Source organism: Neoarius graeffei, chromosome 20 (genome assembly GCF_027579695.1).
Source record: "Neoarius graeffei isolate fNeoGra1 chromosome 20, fNeoGra1.pri, whole genome shotgun sequence".
NCBI lineage: Eukaryota > Metazoa > Chordata > Actinopteri > Siluriformes > Ariidae > Neoarius > Neoarius graeffei.
The window spans coordinates 67,512,983-67,532,139 of NC_083588.1; the positions used below are offsets into that span (position 1 = coordinate 67,512,983).

Genomic DNA, 19,157 nt, shown 5'->3' on the forward strand with positions numbered 1-19,157 from the left:
AATCTGATGATCCGCTGATACGGTCTAATGTAAACATGGGCTAAAGACCAAGCTGTTCTCAGATGCTTTCTGCTAACTGATAAATATCATCATCTTTACATGTTTTAAACTTTCTTAACTTTTACAGTCTCTGCATGTTTTAAACTTTACTTAAGTTTTATTCTATTTTATTCTGCTGTATTTTTTTACTGAACTTTTACTTCATTTTATTATTTTATTTCTACTATTGTTTAATTCTTATTATTTTTCTTCCCCATTTATTTTATGTAATTTTATTTTCTATTGTTTACTGTTTTGCTTTTACTTCTGTAAAGCACATTGAACTGCCACTGTGTATGAAATGTGCTATATAAATAAACTTGCCTTGCCATGCCTGCTCCTGCTCCTTTTCCTGCTCCTGCTCCTTTTCCTGCTCCTGCTCCTTTTCCTGTTCCTGCTCCTCCTGTTCCTTTTCCTGCTCCTATTCCTTGTCCTTTTCCTGTTCCTGCTCCTTTTCCTGCTCCTGTTCCTGCTCCTTTTCCTGCTCCTGCTCCTAGTCCTTGTCCTGTTCCTGCTCCTTGTCCTGCTCCTTGTCCTGCTCTTGCTCCTTTTCCTGCTCCTCCTGTTCCTGCTCCTTTTCCTGCTCCTCCTGTTCCTGCTCCTTTTCCTGCTGCTGCTCCTCCTGTTCCTGCTCCTTTTCCTGCACCTGTGCCTGCTCCTGCACTTTGTCGTGCTCCTTTTCCTGCTCCTCCTCCTGTTCCTGCTCCTTTTCCTGCTCCTGTTCCTGTGACTTTTTCTGCTCCTTTTCCTGTTCCTGCTCTTTGTCCTGCTCCTATTCCTGTTCCTGCTCCTCCTCCTGTTCCTGCTCCTTTTGCTGCTCCTGCACCTGATCCTTCTCCTTGTCCTGCTCCTTTTCCTGCTGCTGCTCATGTTCCTTGTCCTGTTCCTGCTCCCTTTCCTGCTCCTTTTACTTTTCCTGTTCCTTTTCCTGCTCCTTTTCCTGCTCTTTTTACTTTTCCTGTTCCTGCTCCTGTGCCTGTTCCTGCTCCTCCTGTTCCTGCTCCTTTTATTGCTGCTGCTCCTCCTGTTCCTGCTCCTTTTCCTGCACCTGTGCCTGCTCCTACACTTTGTCCTGCTCCTTTTCCTGCTCCTCCTCCTGTTCCTGCTCCTTTTCCTGCTCCTGTGCCTTTTTCTGCTCCTTTTCCTGTTCCTGCTCTTTGTCCTATTCCTGCTCCTTTTCCTGCTCGTGCTCCTTTTCCTGTTCCTACTGCTCCTCCTCCTGTTCCTTCTCTTTTTCCTTTTCCTGCTTCTGCTCCTGCTCTTGCTGCTGTTCCTTGTCCTGCTCCTTTTCCTGCACCTCCTCCTGTTCCTGCTCCTTTTGCTGCTCCTGTGCCTGTTCCTGCTCCTTGTCCTGCTCCTTTTACTTTTCCTGTTCCTTTTCCTGTTCCTGCTCCTTTTACTTTTCCTGCTCCTCTTCCTGTTCCTGCTTCTTTTACTTTTCCTGTTCCTGCTCCTTTTACTTTTCTTGTTCCTTTTCCTGTCCCTGCTCCTTTTACTTTTCCTGTTCCTTTTCCTGTTCCTGCTCCTTTTCCTGCTCCTGCTCCTTTACTGTTCCTGCTCCTGTGCCTGTTCCTGCTCCTTTTCCTGTTCCTTCTCCTTGTCCTCCTCCTGCACCTGCTCCTGTTCCTGCTCCTCCTCCTGATCCTTTTCCTGTTCCTGATCCTTTTCCTGTTCCTGATCCTTTTCCTGCTCCTGCTCCTTTTCCTGTTCCTGCTTCTTTTCCTGCTCCTCTTCCTGTTCCTCTTCCTGCTTCTATTCCTTGTCCTATTCTTGTTCCTACTCCTTTTCCTGCTCCTGCTCCTTTTCCTGTGCCTGTTCCTGCTCCTAGTCCTTGTCCTGCTCTTGCTCCTTTTCCTGCTCCTCCTCCTCCTCCTCCTCCTCCTTTTCCTGTTTCTGATCTTTTCCTGCTGCTGCTCTTTTTCCTGCTCCTTGTCCTGCCCCTTTTCCTGTTCCTCCTGTTCCTGCCCCTTTTCCTGCTGCTGTTCCTGCTCCTGCTCTTTTTCCTGCTGCTGCTCCTCCTCCTGTTCCTTTTCCTGTTCCTGCTCCTGCGCCTTTTTCTGCTCCTTTTCCTGTTCCTGCTCTTTGTCCTGCTCCATTTCCTTTTCCTGCTCCTTTTCCTGCTTCTGCTCTTTGTCCTGCTCCTGCTCCTATTCCCGTTCCTCCTCCTGTTCCTGCTCTTTTTCCTGCTCCTGCGCCTGTTCCTGCTCCTTGTCCTGCGCCTGTTCCTTGTCCTGTTCCTGTTCCTTGTCCTGTTCCTGCTCCTTTTCCTGCTCCTGCTCCTTTTACTTCTCTTGTTCCTACTCCTGTGCCTGGTCCTGCTCCTTCTCCTGTTTCTGCTCCTTTTCCTGCTCCTTTTCCAGTTCCTGCTCCTTTTCCCATTCCTGATCCTTTTCCTGCTCCTTGTCGAGTTCCTGCTCCTGCTCCTTTTCCTGCTCCTGATCCTTTTCCCGTTCCTGCTTCTTTTCCTGCTCCTTCTCCTGTTCCTCTTCCTGCTCCTATTCCTTGTCCTATTCTTGTTCCTGCTCCTTTTCCTGCTCCTTTTCCTGTGCCTGCTCCTAGTCCTTGTCCTGCTCCTTGTCCTGCTCTTGCTCCTTTTTCTGCTCCTCCTCCTGTTCCTTTTCCTGTTCCTGCTCTTTTCCTGCTGCTGCTCTTTTTCCTGCTCCTTGTCCTGCCCCTTTTCCTGTTCCTCCTTTTCCTGCCCCTTTTCCTGCTGCTGTTCCTGCTCCTGCTCTTTTTCCTGCTGCTGCTCCTCCTCCTGTTCCTGCTCCTGTTCCTTTTCCTGTTCCTGCTCCTGCGCCTTTTTCTGCTCCTTTTCCTGTTCCTGCTCTTTGTCCTGTTCCATTTCCTTTTCCTGTTCCTGCTCCTTTTCCTGCTTCTGCTCCTTGTCCTGCTCCTGTCCCTGTTCCTTGTCCTGCGCCTGTTCCTGCTCCTTTTCCCATTCCTGTTCCTTGTCCTGTTCCTGCTCCTGCTCCTTTTACTTCTCCTGTTCCTACTTCTGTGCCTGGTCCTGCTCCTCCTCCTGTTTCTGCTCCTTTTCCTGCTCCTGCTCCTTTTCCCGTTCCTGCTCCTTTTCCCATTCCTGCTCCTTTTCCTGCTCCTCCTCCTGTTCCTCTTCCTGCTCCCATTCCTTGTCCTATTCTTGTTCCTGCTCCTTTTCCTGTACCTGTTCCTGCTCCTAGTCCTTGTCCTGCTCTTGCTCCTTTTCCTGCTCCTCCTCCTGTTCCTTTTCCTGTTTCTGCTCCTGCTCCTTTTCCTGCCCCCTTTCCTGCTCCTGTGCCTGCTCCTGCTCCTTTTCCTGCTGCTGTGGCTACTCCTCCTGTTCCTGCTCTTTGTCCTGCTCCTTTTCCTGTTCCTGTGCTTGTTCCTGCTCCTATGGCTGCTCCTGCTCCTTTTCCTGTTCCTGCACCTGCTCCTTGTCCTGCTTCTGTTCCTTCTGCTTGTCCTGCACCTGCCCCTGCTCCTTTTCCCGTTCCTGCTCCTTTTCCTGTTCCTGCTCCTTTTCCTGCTCTTCTTCCTGCTCCTATTCCTTGTCCTATTCTTGTTCCTGCTCCTTTTCCTGTTCCTGCTCCTAGTCCTTGCCCTGCTCTTGCTCCTTTTCCTGTTCCTGCTCCTTTTCCTGCTGCTGCTCTTTTTCCTGCTCCTTGTCCTGCCCCTTTTCCTGTTCCTCCTTTTCGTGCCCCCTTGCCTGCTCCTATGCCTGCTCCTTTTCCTGCTGCTGTGGCTACTCCTCCTGTTCCTGCTCCTTTTCCTGCTCCTGTTCCTTTTCCTGTTCCTGCTCCTGCGCCTTTTTCTGCTCCTTTTCCTGCTCCTGCACTTTATCCTGCTCCATTTCCTTTTCCTTGTCCTGCTCCTTGTCCTGCTCCTTTTCCTGCTCCTGCTCCTTGTCCTGCTCCTATTCCTGTTCCTCCTCCTGTTCCTCCTCCTGTTCCTGCTCCTTTTCCTGATCCTGCGCCTGTTCCTGCTCCTTGTCCTGTGCCTGTTCCAGCTCCTGCTTCTTTTCCTGCTCCTCCTCCTGTTCCTCTTCCTGCTCCTATTCCTTGTCCTATTCTTGTTCCTGCTCCTTTTCCTGCTCCTTTTCCTGTGCCTGCTCCTAGTCCTTGTCCTGCTCCTTGTCCTGCTCTTGCTCCTTTTCCTGCTCCTCCTCCTCCTGTTCCTTTTCCTGTTCCTGCTCTTTTCCTGCTGCTGCTCTTTTTCCTGCTCCTTGTCCTGTCCCTTTTCCTGCTGCTGTTCCTGCTCCTGCTCTTTTTCCTGCTGCTGCTGCTGCTCCTCCTCCTGCTCCTGTTCCTTTTCCTGTTCCTGCTCCTGCGCCTTTTTCTGCTCCTTTTCCTGTTCCTGCTCTTTGTCCTGTTCCATTTCCTTTTCCTGTTCCTGCTCCTTTTCCTGCTTCTGCTCCTTGTCCTGCTCCTGCGCCTGTTCCTGCTCCTTGTCCTGCGCCTGTTCCTGCTCCTTTTCCCATTCCTGTTCCTTGTCCTGTTCCTGCTCCTTTTCCTGCTCCTGCTCCTTTTACTTCTCCTGTTCCTACTTCTGTGCCTGGTCCTGCTCCTCCTCCTGTTTCTGCTCCTTTTCCTGCTCCTGCTCCTTTTCCCGTTCCTGCTCCTTTTCCTGTTCCTGCTCCTTTTCCCGTTCCTGCTCCTTTTCCTGCTCCTCCTCCTGTTCCTCTTCCTGCTCCCATTCCTTGTCCTATTCTTGTTCCTGCTCCTTTTCCTGTACCTGTTCCTGCTCCTAGTCCTTGTCCTGCTCTTGCTCCTTTTCCTGCTCCTCCTCCTCCTGTTCCTTTTCCTGATCCTGCTCCCGCTCCTTTTCCTGCTGCTGCTCTTTTTCCTGCTCCTTTTCCTGCCCCCTTTCCTGCTCCTGTGCCTGCTCCTGCTCCTTTTCCTGCTGCTGTGGCTACTCCTCCTGTTCCTGCTCTTTGTCCTGCTCCTTTTCCTGTTCCTGTGCTTGTTCCTGCTCCTATGGCTGCTCCTGCTCCTTTTCCTGTTCCTGCACCTGCTCCTTGTCCTGCTTCTGTTCCTTCTGCTTGTCCTGCACCTGCCCCTGCTCCTTTTCCCGTTCCTGCTCCTTTTCCTGTTCCTGCTCCTATTCCTTGTCCTATTCTTGTTCCTGCTCCTTTTCCTGTGCCTGTTCCTGCTCCTAGTCCTTGCCCTGCTCTTGCTCCTTTTCCTGTTCCTGCTCCTTTTCCTGCTGCTGCTCTTTTTCCTGCTCCTTGTCCTGCCCCTTTTCCTGTTCCTCCTTTTCCTGCCCCCTTGCCTGCTCCTGTTCCTGCTCCTTTTCCTGCTCCTGTTCCTTTTCCTGTTCCTGCTCCTGCGCCTTTTTCTGCTCCTTTTCCTGCTCCTGCACTTTATCCTGCTCCATTTCCTTTTCCTTGTCCTGCTCCTTGTCCTGCTCCTGCACTTTATCCTGCTCCATTTCCTTTTCCTTGTCCTGCTCCTTGTCCTGCTCCTTTTCCTGCTCCTGCTCCTTGTCCTGCTCCTATTCCTGTTCCTCCTCCTGTTCCTGCTCCTTTTCCTGATCCTGCGCCTGTTCCTGCTCCTTGTCCTGTGCCTGTTCCTGCTCCTGCTCCTTTTACTTTTCCTGTTCCTACTCCTGTGCCTGTTCCTGCTCCTATGCTTGTTCCTGCTCCTTGTCCTGCTCCTGCACCTGCTCCTTGTCCTGTTCCTGCTCCTTTTCCTGCTCCTTTCCATGTTACTACTCCTTTTCCTGCTCCTGCTCCTTTTCCTGTTCCTGATCCTTTTCCTGCTCCTTTTCCTGCTCCTCCTCCTGTTCCTATTCATGCTCCTTTTCCTGCTCCTGCTCCTTGTCCTGCTCTTGCTCCTTTTCCTGCTCCTCCTGTTCCTGCTCCTTTTCCTGCTGCTGCTCCTCCTCCTTTTCCTGCTCCTGTGCCTGCTCCTGCTCCTTTTCCTGTTCCTTCTCTTTTTCCTTTTCCTGCTTCTGGTCCTGTTCTTGCTGCTGTTCCTTTTCCTGCACCTCCTCCTGTTCCTGCTCCTTTTGCTGCTCCTGCACCTGTTCCTGCTCCTTGTCCTGCTCCTTTTCCTGCCCCTGTTCCTTGTCCTGTTCCTGCTCCTTTTACTTTTCCTGTTCCTTTTCCTGTTCCTTCTCCTTTTCCTGGTCCTGCTCCTTTTACTTTTCCTGTTCCTGCTCCTGTGCCTGTTCCTGCTTCTTTTCCTGTTTCTGCACCTGCTCCTTGTCCTGCTCCTGTTCCTTCTCCTTGTCCTCCTCCTGCACCTGTTCCTTTTCCTTGTCCTGCTCCTCCTCCTGTTCCTGCTCCTGCGCCTGTTCCTGCTCCTTGTCCTGCTCCTTTTCCTGTTCCTGCTCCTTGTCCTGCTCCTTTTCCTGTTCCTGCTCCTTTTACTTTTCCTGTTCCTTTTCCTGCTCTTTTTCCTGTTCCTGCTCCTTTTCCTGCTCCTTTTACTTTTCCTGTTCCTGCTCCTTTTCCTGTTCCTGCACCTGCTCCTGTTCCTTCTCCTTGTCCTGCTCTTGCTCCTTTTCCTGCTCCTCCTGTTCCTGCTCCTTTTCCTGCTGCTCCTCCTCCTGTTCCTGCTCCTGTGCCTTTTTCTGCTTCTTTTCCTGCTCTTGCTCCTTTTCCTGCTCCTCCTGTTCCTTTTCCTGCTCCTGATCCTTTTTCTGCTCCTGCTCCTTTTCCTGCTCCTCCTCCTGTTCCTCTTCCTGCTCCTATTCCTTGTCCTATTCTTGTTCCTGCTCCTTTTCCTGCTCCTGCTCCTTTTCCTGTGCCTGTTCCTGCTCCTTGTCCTGCTCTTGCTCCTTTTCCTGCTCCTCCTGTTCCTTTTCCTGTTCCTGCTCCTTTTCCTGCTGCTGCTCTTTTTCCTGCTCCTTGTCCTGCCCCTTTTCCTGTTCCTCCTGTTCCTGCCCCTTTTCCTGTGCCTGCTCCTGCTCCTTTTCCTGCTGCTCCTCCTCCTCTTCCTGCTCCTGTTCCTGTTCCTGCTCCTGTGCCTTTTTCTGCCCCTTTTCCTGTTCCTGCTCTTTGTCCTACTCCATTTCCTTTTCCTGCTTCTGCTCCTTGTCCTGCTCCTGCTCCTATTCCTGCTCCTTTTCCCATTCCTGTTCCTTGTCTTGTTCCTGCTCCTTTTCCTGCTCCTGCTCCTTTTAGTTCTCCTGTTCCTACTCCTGTGCCTGTTCCTGCTCCTATCCCTGCTCCTTGTCCTGCTCCTCCTCCTACTCCTTTTCCTGCTCCTTGTCCAGTTCTTGCTCCTTTTCCCATTCCTGATCCTTTTCCTACTCCTTTTCCCCATTCCTGATCCTGTTCCTGCTCCTCCTCCTCTTCCTCTTCCTGCTCCTATTCCTTGTCCTATTCTTGTTCCTGCTCCTTTTCCTGCTCCTAGTCCTTGTCCTGCTCTTGCTCCTTTTCCTGCTCCTTTTCCTGCTCCAGTGCCTGCTCCTGCACTTTGTCCTGCTCCTGTTCCTTTTCCTGTTCCTTCTCCTGCACCTTTTTCTGCCCCTTTTCCTGTTCCTTTTCCTGTTCCTGCTCCTGCACCTTTTTCTGCTCCTTTTCCTGTTCCTTGTCCTGCTCCTATTCCTGTTCCTCCTCCTGTTTCTGCTCCTTTTTCTGTTCCTACTGCTCCTCTTCCTGTTCCTTCTCTTTTTCCTTTTCCTGCTTCTGCTCCTGTTCTTGCTCCTGTTCCTTTTCCTGCACCTTCTCCTGTTCCTGCTTCTTTTCCTGGTCCTGCTCTTTTTACTTTTCCTGTCCCTGCTCCTGTGCCTGTTCCTGCTTCTTTTCCTGTTTCTGCACCTGCTCCTTGTCCTGCTCCTGTTCCTTCTCCTTGTCCTCCTCCTGCACCTGCTCCTGTTCCCTTTCCTTGTCCTGCTCCTCCTCCTGTTCCTGCTCCTGCGCCTGTTCCTGCTCCTTGTCCTACTCCTTTTCCTGTTCCTGCTTCTTGTCCTGTTCCTGCTCCTTTTCCTGCTCCTTTTACTTTTCCTGTTCCTGCTCCTGTGCCTGTTCCTGCTCCTTTTCCTGTTCCTGCACCTGCTCCTTGTCCTGCTCCTGTTCCTTCTCCTTGTCCTACTCCTGTTCCTGCTCCTTTTCCTGCTCCTTGTCCAGTTCCCACTCCTGATCCTTTTCCTGCTCCTGCTCCTTTTCCCTTTCCTGCTCCTTTTCCTGTTCCCGCTCCTTTTCCTGCTCCTCCTCCTGTTCCTCTTCCTGCTCCTATTCCTTGTCCTATTCTTGTTCCTGATCCTTTTCCTTGTCCTGCTCCTCCTCCTGTTCCTGCTCCTTTTGCTGCTCCTGCGCCTGTTCCTGCTCCTTTTCCTGTTCCTGCTCCTTGTCCTACTCCTTTTCCTGCTCCTGCTTCTTGTCCTGTTCCTGCTCCTTTTCCTGCTCCTTTTACTTTTCCTGTTCCTGCTCCTTTTCCTGTTCCTGCACCTGCTCCTTGTCCTGCTCCTGTTCCTTCTCCTGTTCCTGCTCCTTTTCCTGCTCCTTGTCCAGTTCCCGCTCCTGATCCTTTTCCTGCTCCTGCTCCTTTTCCCTTTCCTGCTTCTTTTCCTGTTCCCGCTCCTTTTCCTGCTCCTCCTCCTGTTCCTCTTCCTGCTCCTATTCCTTGTCCTATTCTTGTTCCTGCTCCTTTTCCTGCTCCTGCTCCTTTTCCTGTGCCTGTTCCTGCTCCTAGTCCTTGTCCTGCTCTTGCTCCTTTTGCTGCTCCTCCTGTTCCTTTTCCTGTTCCTGCTCCTTTTCCTGCTGCTGCTCTTTTTCCTGTTCCTTGTCCTGCCCCTTTTCCTGTTCCTCCTGTTCCTGCCCCTTTTCCTGTGCCTGCTCCTTTTCCTGCTCCTTTTCCTGTTCCTGCTCTTTGTCCTGCTCCATTTCCTTTTCCTGTTCCTTTTCCTGCTTCTGCTCCTGCTCCTATTCCTCCTCCTTTTCCTGCTCCTGCTCCTTTTCCCATTCCTGTTCCTTGTCCTGCTCCTGCTCCTTTTAGTTCTCCTGTTCCTACTCCTGTGCCTGTTCCTGCTCCTATACCTGCTCCTTGTCCTGCTCCTCCTCCTGCTCCTTTTCCTGCTCCTTGTCCAGTTCCTGCTCCTTTTCCCATTCCTGCTCCTTTTCCTGCTCCTTTTCCCATTCCTGATCCTCTTCCTGCTCCTATTCCTTGTCCTATTCTTGTTCCTGCTCCTTTTCCTGCTCCTAGTCCTTGTCCTGCTCCTTGTCCTGCTCTTGCTCCTTTTCCTGCTCCTCCTGTGCCTGCTCCTGCACTTTGTCCTGCTCCTGTTCCTTTTCCTGTTCCTGCTCCTGCACCTTTTTCTGCCCCTTTTCCTGTTTCTTTTCCTGTTCCTGCTCCTGCACCTTTTTCTGCTCTTTTTCCTGTTCCTTTTCCTGTTCCTTTTCCCTTTCCTGCTCCTGCACCTTTTTCTGCTCATTTTCCTGTTCCTTGTCCTGCTCCTATTCCTGTTCCTCCTCCTGTTTCTGCTCCTTTTCCTGCTCCTGCTCCTTTTTCTGTTCCTATTGCTCCTCTTCCTGTTCCTTCTCTTTTTCCTTTTCCTGCTTCTGCTCCTGTTCTTGCTCCTGTTCCTTTTCCTGCACCTTCTCCTTTTCCTGCTCCTTTTCTTGGTCCTATTACTTGTCCTTTTCCTGCTCCTTTTCCTGTTCCTTTTCCTGTGCTTGTTCCTGCACCTGTTCCTGTTCCTGCTCCTTCTCCTGTTCCTTTTCCTGCTCCTGTACCTGTTCCTGCTCCTTTTCCTGCTCCTGTTCCTGTTCCTGCTCCTTTTCCTGCTCCTGTACCTGTTCCTGCTTCTTTTCCTGCTCCTTTTCCTGTTCCTGCTCCTTTTCCTGTTCCTGCTCCTTGTCCTTTTCCTGTTCCTGCTTTGGCTTGTTTATTGAACTTCAATAAAATTCACCTACACCTGAAAACTTCTTAATGATTTAATAAAATTGAGAATCTTTACACCATTCTTTGTAATATAAATGAAAATTTAAATATTTGCTTATCTATATAATCCATTTAGTGTGCTTTATTGTAAGCTTTAACACATTCAGTAATTTAGCAGTTATTAGTTTAAGTCTATTGTAAAAGTAAGCAAAATAAAGTACAAGAAAAATGGATGATTTTTGTTTTTTTAGTCATGTGATTTATCCCCTAAAAGACTGAGTATAACGACCTGTACATGGTTCACATCCTGTCGCTCTGCCTTTAGAGCACCGTGTGTCTCTGTTTATTGGTGCATTCAGACTGAAAGTGCTGAGAGCATTAAATTCACTTTGGCTGCTCTGCTAATGTCGCTGCTGAAGTTCGCGGGTGCTCTGTGGCGTAGATAAAATAGGTGGTTATCAGTCCGTTTGGAATGCTTCATCCTGCAAACTTTATTTAAAGGAGCCACAAAGCAAACACACATCAACTGGTATCTTTGTGCTGACTGACCATAAGTAGGTTTTAATTTCACCTTTTGAAATCTTTTAAATGTGAAGGTAAGAAGTCGATCATTGAAGGAAAAATAATGAACAGTAGTGATGTCTGTGAAGATTCTCAGTCATCCAGGTCATAGTAAACTGTGGGTGGTAAAAGAGAGCAACTGGACTTGCTTGAAGATTTTTGAAGACGTTTCACCTCTCATCCGAAAGGCTTCTTCAGTGCTGTCTTGACTAATAGGGAGTATCAGGTATTTATCCTCTCATGGATGAAAAACAATCCTAAGGTGTTGTTGAGTCCTCCTGTTGGTGTGGGTCACTGGGGGCTGGGTGTGAATGGCCTAGAGAGTCGTTGGGGTGATCAATGGATTGTTGGTTCTCTCTGTCCTCCTGTGAGTGACAAACAGCTGGGTTTTGGTATGCATTCAGTTGTCTGGGAAGTGTGCTAAGGACTGCATTGTAGGTGGTTGATAAATGATGTCTTAGACCCCCACCTCTGTTCAGTGATGGTCGTTCCAGGTTGACAAAAATGGCTTCTTTAACTCCTCGCTCATACCAACAATCCTCTCTGGCTAAAATGCGTACATTGCAATCCTGAAATGAGTGTCCTTTGTTGTTAAGATGAAGATAGACAGCAGAGTCCTGGCCTGAGGAACTGGCTCTCCTGTGTTGAGCCATGTGCCTGTGAAGCGGTTGTTTTGTTTCCACAATATACGAGTCCGTGCATTCCTCACTGCACTGAATTGCATATACTACATTGTCCTGTTTGTGTCTGTTATGTTCCTTTTTCTGCTCTTGAAGAAAGACCAGTTGGAATACCCGCAGTTCTGAAGAGCTTTCTTGATGTGATTCTGCTCCTTCTCTTTTCCTTCTACCGTTGTAGGAATGTTCTGAGCCCTGTGTTGCAAGGTCCTAATGTCCCCAATTTGTCTTCCAGTGGGTGGTGAGAGTCGAAGAGTAGGTACTGGTCTGTGTGTGTGGGTTTCCCGTAGACCTTGATGCTAAGGCTTCTGTCTTAGCTGGGAGCAACTCCTGAAAAAGTAGTGGAACATAAAGCTTTGACCACTTTTTCAGGAGTTGCTCCCAGCCACTGGTTCAGATATGTGGATGACACCTGGGTTAAAATCAAAACCCATGAGGTGGAAGCCTTCTCTAAGAACATCAATGCAGTGGATATCAACATCAATTTCACTCAGGAGGACGTCAGTGGGAATAATCTAGCCTTTTTGGATTGTGATTGTAGAATCAGAGCAGGTGGGTGGAGCACAGAAGCACGGCAGGCCAGAACTGAGTTCTCACAAACTTTTTATTTTTAAAGATATATATATATGTAGCTTTTCAGCTCACTCACTCTCTCACACACACATTTCGGGTCAGGAGAGAGCTCCCTTTCTCTGCTCTCTCCTTTTATAGAGCGCAGTCACTGGAGGGGACACACAAACACAGGTTAATTCACATCAGGTGCAGTGATACTACCACTTACCTTCCCTGGCTCTGCCCTCCATTCTCATACTGATGCTTGACCACACCCCCGCTGCCACAGTGATGTACACATTAGACAAGACAGAAGCCTTAGCATTGAGGTTTACCAGAAACCCACACACACAGACCAGTACCTACTCTTCGACTCACACCACCCACTGGAACACAAATTGGGGACATTAGGACCTTGCAACACAGGGCTCAGAACATTCCTACAATGGGAGAAGGAAAAGAGAAGGAGCAAAATCACATCAAGAAAGCACTTCAGAACTGCAGGTTCACTGAACAGAGGTGGGGGTCTAAGACACCATTTATCAGCCACCTACAATGCAGTCCTTGCCACACTTCCCAGACAACTGAATGCACACCAAAACCCAGCTGTTTTCAGTGGCTCACAGGAGGACAGAGAGAACCAACAACCCATTGATCACCCCAACGAGACTCTAGGCCGTTCACACCCAGCCCCCAGTGACCCACACCAACAGGATGACTCAACGACACCTTAGGATTGGTTTTCATCCACGAGAGGATAAATACCTGATACTCCCTATGAGTCAGACAGCACTGAAAAGCCGTTCGGATGAGAGGTGAAACGTCTTCAAGAATCTTCAAGCAAGTCCATTTGCTTTCTTTTACCACCCACAACAGTAGTGATGACATGTTTACATGATTTTTATTGCTGTTTCTGTACACAAATTTGGGGACATGTCATAAATAACGGGGAGATCTGCCACTGCAATGATTAATTTCTCCTCCATCATATGTGGGAACTGTTTGAACAGAACCAAAATTTACCCAACAGTGTTTTCTCGAGTCCATTCTGGTCCACGCCTCTAAAGTCTGATTGGTTACCACCAAACTGTGTCATTCCTCATACCCATAAGGTTGCACAGACTTTATTCTGATCCCCACACCGCCCAAAACTCTCCGCTCAAGATGCTCCGCCTACAGTCATGCTGCTGCTCACCGCCGAGAGCCACTGACTCACATAGAAAATGAACAACTTCCAATTGCTTTGACTCTCTTCCCACATTTGGTCTGAATGCACCATATATGGTACCAGTCAAAAGTTTGTACACCCCATTCTAATTCAAAGTCATTTCTTGTCTTAAAGTAATGATGGATGTCGTTTCTCTTTACTTAGTTGTTCAGTTCTTGACATAATATGGATTACTACAGTTGTGTTATAGGGCTATTTACTGTGTTTTTATTATTTATTATTTACTGTTTGATCTCAAACGCATTAAGAAGACAAGAAACTTGTCCACTAATTACCTTTTGATGAGACACACCTGTTAATTGAAAAGTGTTCCAGGTGACTCCCTCATGAAGCTGGTTAAGAGAATGATAATAGTGTGTAAAGCGTCATCAAGGGAAACGCTGGATACGATGAAGAATCTAAACTATCAAACAGATTTTGTTTTTTAACACTTTTGTTTACCACATGGTTCCATACATGTTCCATATGTTATTTAATAGTTTTGATGTCTTCAGTATTGTAGAGAATAGTCACAATACAGAAACACCCCTGAATGAGTGTGTGTGTGTGGGGGGGGGGTTAAAACTTTTGACTGGTGCTGTATCTGTTGTTATTTATTAAAGGTATTTCATGCTGCTTCACTTGTTTACTCTCAGGACTGATGGAGGTCTGAGATTCTAAAACTATAATTGAAATATAATCATTATGTTTGTTAATTCTTTCAGGTGCTGCATGAATTCCTCGCTGTCATTAACATCATCTGCTCGAGTTTACGAGCAAACACAGATCCCACAAAAAACAACGTGGACCCGATTAATGGGAGCTTACGGACAAAGATAGTGTGGATATATGAACAAATGTTGAAAAATCTGGTAAGGGCACTGACTGTACACACACACACACACACACACACACAGGTTGAGTTAAATTAGTGTGTTATTGATCAGTCAATTTGTCGTCAGTGTGAATTTATGTGTGTTTTAAAAAACTGCAAAATAAATGAAAAATGATGTGTGAATGAAAATAAAAGCTATATTTGATTTTATCTTGAAAAAATATCTTAAAATATATGAAAGTCTCAGGCCCGGGGTTCTGGGGCCCTCGTGTCTCGCTGTGTGAACCCCACATGGCTCTCCTCTGCTGTGGACTTTGTGTTATAATGTGTGAAGTCTCTCATCGTCTCATGTATATTTTCAGGTCAAAGGTCGGGTTTGTGATAAAAATCCAAGTGTACAGTGCTGTGATAATTATAAGTGCTATAAATCTTATGGCACGAGTTTCATCAACACAACACAGTTTGAGAACATGTATAAAAAAGTCTGCCAGTGGAATGGATCAATCCCAGGTACAAGTAAGTGACACATGATCACATGTTTACTATATCAGTAATTAACACCAAACCTAAATCTCTGTCTTTCTCTTATTTTCTGTCCTTTTCTCCATCAGTGTGCCCGTTCCCTCAGGGTGAGTATCATCTGTTTACAGTATCTGTTTATCTGCTCTGTGTTTGACCAACAGCAGGCTCACACTCTGTTCTTCCTCATTCTGTTAGTGGTGCGAACCAGTTTAGGGATGTTCACAATGACATCAGCTGCAAACACACACATTTAATACTTTTATTTGGATCGTCGCACAGGGAAGGATTACAAATCCAAACATTATTGGAAATATTCTGCAGATTGGCAAGTGTGATCTTATAAAAATAATAAGTCCAGTAGTCTCTATGGATAAATATGACACCTCCGTCTCCAAATGGACAAGCTTCCTATTATGGCAGAAATTGAACAGTATCTGGCCAGTCTCTTCGCGCTTGTTTTGCATAATCCACACAGTTGCAAGCCTCGCATGACCAGTTTATGTACATGTCCAAGGCTCCCAAATACAAGAACAATTAATTTGCAATTATACCCAAAACCCATGATTGATTCAAGAAGTGGCTGGTACTTCAACATTTTGGCATTAAAACAAGTGTCCATATATAAATCAAAAGAGCAGCCTGTTTCAACAATGGTTCCTGTTCTGTTTGTTTCATCAATGATGGTAATATCTGGAGTGTTTGGGAGATTATCCAATTGAACATTGTCATGATTTTCTGTATTAAACCAGTTGATCTGCACTGCACTGTGTTTATGCATATTTGTAGTTGCATCTAGAATGTCTTTAATGCTCTCTGAGATCAGGTCAACCAGTCGGTCGTGTCTTGCAATGTAGAGTCCTTTTATAAAAACTACAGCCATTAAAGATACGGGCAGTTGTTTCATTTTCCCTAGTAGAACAGTGAAGGATGCAGTGTGGGTCATGATTATGGGGATACCAGATGGCCAAGTTATACTTCGTTGGGAGGACTTGGAGGCGGGCTTTGATGGTAAACATTAATATGTCCTCGCCAATGGAGCAGTTAGAGAGCACAGAGTGTGACAATGCATGATCTGCAAAGGCTAAACCCGCCAGTTTCCCTTGCAGCTTTAGACTGGCCCAGTGCTGTGTGCTCTCTGACAGCTTCATTTGGAGGATGAAGGCCCGCGCATGTTTCGCGGGCAGCTCTTGCTCACCGTCGCCTTGTGCATAAGTTGCGCATGGGTAGATGAGTGGGTCTGTGATTATATTATCATTGGATGTAATTTTTGTGCCGTCTAGTTTGCCCCATCGCAGATGTATTCCTGTGCGGATGCAAAGATCGTTTAGATCCATCCAGTCTGACCTCACACCAAATCCGATTGCTCTAATATCCAGTTTACCGTTGCTCTTCACCTGGAATCCTAGAAATTGAGCGTCGGCATCATGCGCAACAGGAATCTTCCGTCGCTTTAGGTGTTGAAATAATGAAGCCCGGGCCATTTCTCGGATCTGTAGATCGTCACTGTGTAGCATGTTGAGCAGGTGGCTGGTTCTAGAAGCGGTGTAGATCCATTCGATGTTGGGTACTCCCAGCCCCCCCTTCCTTTTAGACTGAAAAAGTATGTCCCTGGTTGAGTGTGTGTTTAGCCCGAACCATTGTCTTACAGTTTGGACAGTTATGTTATTGAGTTCAGTGAGGGTTTTTTGTGGGAGATGAAGATTTGCAAAAAGGTGTTGAATTTTGGACAGGGCTATTTCTCGAATGGCTTGTACTTTGAACATAACGGGTAGGGGGGCTGAGTCTATGAGCTGCAATCTACGAGTGTACTCGCTGATGAATTCTGACTGTTGATGTTCCCAGTCGCCTGCGACATTGAATTGATAGCCGAGGTAGTTGTAAGTTTCATTGCGCGAGTACACTCGTAGTGGTTGCTGTAGTAATGAAAAGGCCGGTGGTTTGTCGCGTTGCGACTGATACCAGCGGTTTCCTCCGCTGCGCCTCTCATAAAAAACAGCGCATTTAGTGGGCTTAACCTGAAGCTTTGACCACAACAAAAAATGTTCCGTGCGAGTAAGCATGTGTTGTATGACTGACTCATGTCTTGAGGCAATCTGTGCATCGTCTGCGTATCCCTGTACTGGACTTGGTGAGCGCACCCCTTCAGGTGCACACTGGCCCATCCATTTCAGCCAGTTGTCGATGGCCAAAACAAAGTTGATGGCGCTCCAGGGACAGCCTGTTTTAATCCCTACTTCCAATGAGATTGGATCAGTAAGGGCCTTTCCACAGATCACCTGGGTGAAGGATGATCTGTAGACATCTGTAATAATGTTTATGTAAGCCTGGGGGAGATGTGTTTCTTTTAGCACATGTAGCATTACGCTATGGGGCAAGGTGCCGAACGCATCACGGAAGTCCAGAAATACAGCATAGAATTTACTGGAGTCGTGTTTAAAATCATCAATTCCCGTCTTTAGGCAAAACACATGTTCATGCATGCCCTGACGGTTGATGTACGCCTTTTGATAGGGTGAAAGAATGTTATTGTCTGTGAGCCAGGGCAGGATGCGTGATAGTAGGCATTTCATAAAAACTTTGTATATTGTGGACAGCAATGAGATATCTCTCCATGTGGAGGGGTCTTCGGGAATATTGTCTTTCTTGGGGATCCTGTGAATAAGGGCACCCTTCCATGACTCAGGCACTTTGCCGTTTAACAGGCAGGTATTGAATATGTTTGTAAGGAGTGAGCATGATATTTCTTTTGTGGTTTTAAAAGTCTCGTATGTTACTCCATCAGATCTGCTGGCTTTATTGTTCGGGAGAGCAGATATGACCTTCTCTACCTCACTTTTTGTAAAGGGCTGCGATTGTAGTTCGCTGGAAGGGGGCTGTGCCACGAAAGGTTGTTGCCACGGTACATCCTCTAGCGGTGCGCTGTCACTTTGAGTATATTTATCAGCGTAATATTTCTGGACTATATCTACATTGTCAATGGCTGGTGACGGGTTTGGATATTGCCCATTATTTAGGACTATTTCAATTGCTCTTGATCTTCTGTTCTGCCATAGGAAAGAGAGTTTGTTGCGACCCACCTGTTGTTCACGCTCTGTTCTCCTGTTGGCAAGGCGAGGTTGAATGACACCTCGTATGAAGCACAGTTGCGCTTCTATCCACTCCAGGAGGCGGGTCGCAGATGTTGTGTCAGGAAGTGTTTGGTTGAAGCGTGGAAACTTTTTTAAAATCCTCAGAGTGTATTTTAAAAGAGGTAATCCAAAAGGTTTGCCATTGCTGTTACACACTGTGAATGTTCCATTTTTAAAGTATAATCTGTTTAGAATGCAGATGATTTTGGTCCATTTGTCCAGTGTATCGCCAGTGAAAACAAAATTGTATTCCGATTCCGGGCGGCACGGTGGTGTAGTGGTTAGCGCTGTCACCTCACAGCAAGAAGGTCCTGGGTTCGAGCCCCGTGGCCGGCGAGGGCCTTTCTGTGTGGAGTTTGCATGTTCTCCCCGTGTCCGCGTGGGTTTCCTCCGGGTGCTCCGGTTTCCCCCACAGTCCAAAGACATGCAGGTTAGGTTAACTGGTGACTCTAAATTGAGCGTAGGTGTGAATGTGAGTGTGAATGGTTGTCTGTGTCTATGTGTCAGCCCTGTGATGACCTGGTGACTTGTCCAGGGTGAACCCCGCCTTTCGCCCGTAGTCAGCTGGGATAGGATCCAGCTTGCCTGCGACCCTGTAGAACAGGATAAAGCGGCTACAGATAATGAGATGAGATGAGTATTCCGATTCAAGCCGTTTGGTATCCAAACCTCTCCTGAAGAGTCTCTCATCTTGCTGGAATTTTGTCCATTCCTCTGGGGACAGAGGCCGGGTGTATCTGGAGAAATCAAACCACACACACACACACACACACACACACACGTGACATGCATAACACAAAACTACATTCCACTCTCTGACATAATTGTCTGAAAGCCAGCAATCTGAGCATGAGCATTTGGAGTTTGCTTCTGTTTCTGTTTAAACTGCTGTTTCTTTATTTTGGTTTCACTCTTCATGCATCTTCTTTTCTGAATATCTAGGGAATAATACACTTAGCATTGGAGGATGTCAAACACTCCAGAAAAAGGAAGAATAACAAACACAATGGGGGGGGGGGACAAATAACACTGAACAGCAGTAACTCTGAGCTCCAATTACAATACAACTAACATTGAAAGCTGCCAGAAATGCAGAATGAAAAAATAAAAGCAATACAGAAACCTGGCACTCATACACTGCCATTACTCGCCCCTTGAGCTCCTGTCTGTCATCTGAGTTGGCTGAACCATAACACAGTGCGTCATTAGCATTTAAATGGAAGCTAATACCATGTTTAAGGATTACTGTGCCCAGAGAATTTTGAGGAACACAGAGGATTATTTTATACCTCAAGATTACTGTTTTGTTTGCTCAAGAGCTTCAAAATGTATTTAGATTTCTGTTCATCATCACCATCATCATCTTCCCCTCGTGAAGTTCTACACTTCTTAGGGTGCTTCTGTCAGGATTCTCTCCAGCAGTCACTTAAAGTCTGATTTTCACATCATTATACGCCGTATCTGCTGGGCATCTAATCCCAGCAAATTCTCGAACTTAGTCCATTTTGGTGACCTTGTATCAAACAGAAGTTGTTTCTGCAGTTCCTCATTATCCATGTAACAAATGTGTGTGATGTATCTTAGCTGTTGTTCATAACAAAATAGCTTTATCGGTGGAGTCTTAGTTATCTGACACAGGCCAGCATTTGATATCTTAAAACTCCAGTCCAGTTCCTCCCTGACATCAGCGCTTTCATCATCACATTTGTACGTGTCGGGGCATTCTTACGCTTGTATCCGCCCTTTACTATTTTTCATAAGAACCCATGCCATATTGCTTTGATCTTATCAATATCACTTGCAGATAACCGTCACGCTTGCACACTGTAT

At 47.2% G+C, this 19,157-nt stretch overlaps 3 protein-coding genes across 13 annotated transcripts in view; 1 reads left to right on the forward strand and 2 right to left on the reverse strand.

Moving 5' to 3' along the window:
• The window catches only part of LOC132868988 (uncharacterized), a 74,583-nt gene that overhangs the window by 39,218 nt on the left and 16,208 nt on the right, over positions 1-19,157 (forward strand). For 9 of the 11 annotated variants that reach the window (XM_060902356.1, XM_060902355.1, XM_060902361.1 and 6 more), the window contains 3 exons: positions 13,568-13,714; positions 14,040-14,193; positions 14,289-14,306. In XM_060902356.1, the coding sequence (XP_060758339.1) occupies positions 13,568-13,714; positions 14,040-14,193; positions 14,289-14,306 (319 nt within the window). The remainder of the gene's footprint in view (positions 1-13,567; positions 13,715-14,039; positions 14,194-14,288; positions 14,307-19,157) is intronic. The other 2 variants (XM_060902360.1, XM_060902364.1) reach the window with 1 other exon arrangement.
• Positions 5,641-7,255, reverse strand: LOC132869378 (fibroin heavy chain-like). The gene is made up of 4 exons (XM_060902717.1): positions 6,214-7,255; positions 6,004-6,135; positions 5,876-5,943; positions 5,641-5,706 (listed from the first exon to the last, which is right to left on the reverse strand). Exons 1-4 carry the CDS (start codon positions 7,253-7,255, stop codon positions 5,641-5,643), a joined length of 1,308 nt encoding a protein of 435 aa, XP_060758700.1.
• Positions 7,373-8,927, reverse strand: LOC132869379 (fibroin heavy chain-like). Its single transcript, XM_060902718.1, has 2 exons — positions 7,611-8,927; positions 7,373-7,564 (listed from the first exon to the last, which is right to left on the reverse strand). The coding sequence occupies exons 1-2, from the start codon at positions 8,925-8,927 to the stop codon at positions 7,373-7,375; spliced, it is 1,509 nt and encodes a 502-aa protein (XP_060758701.1).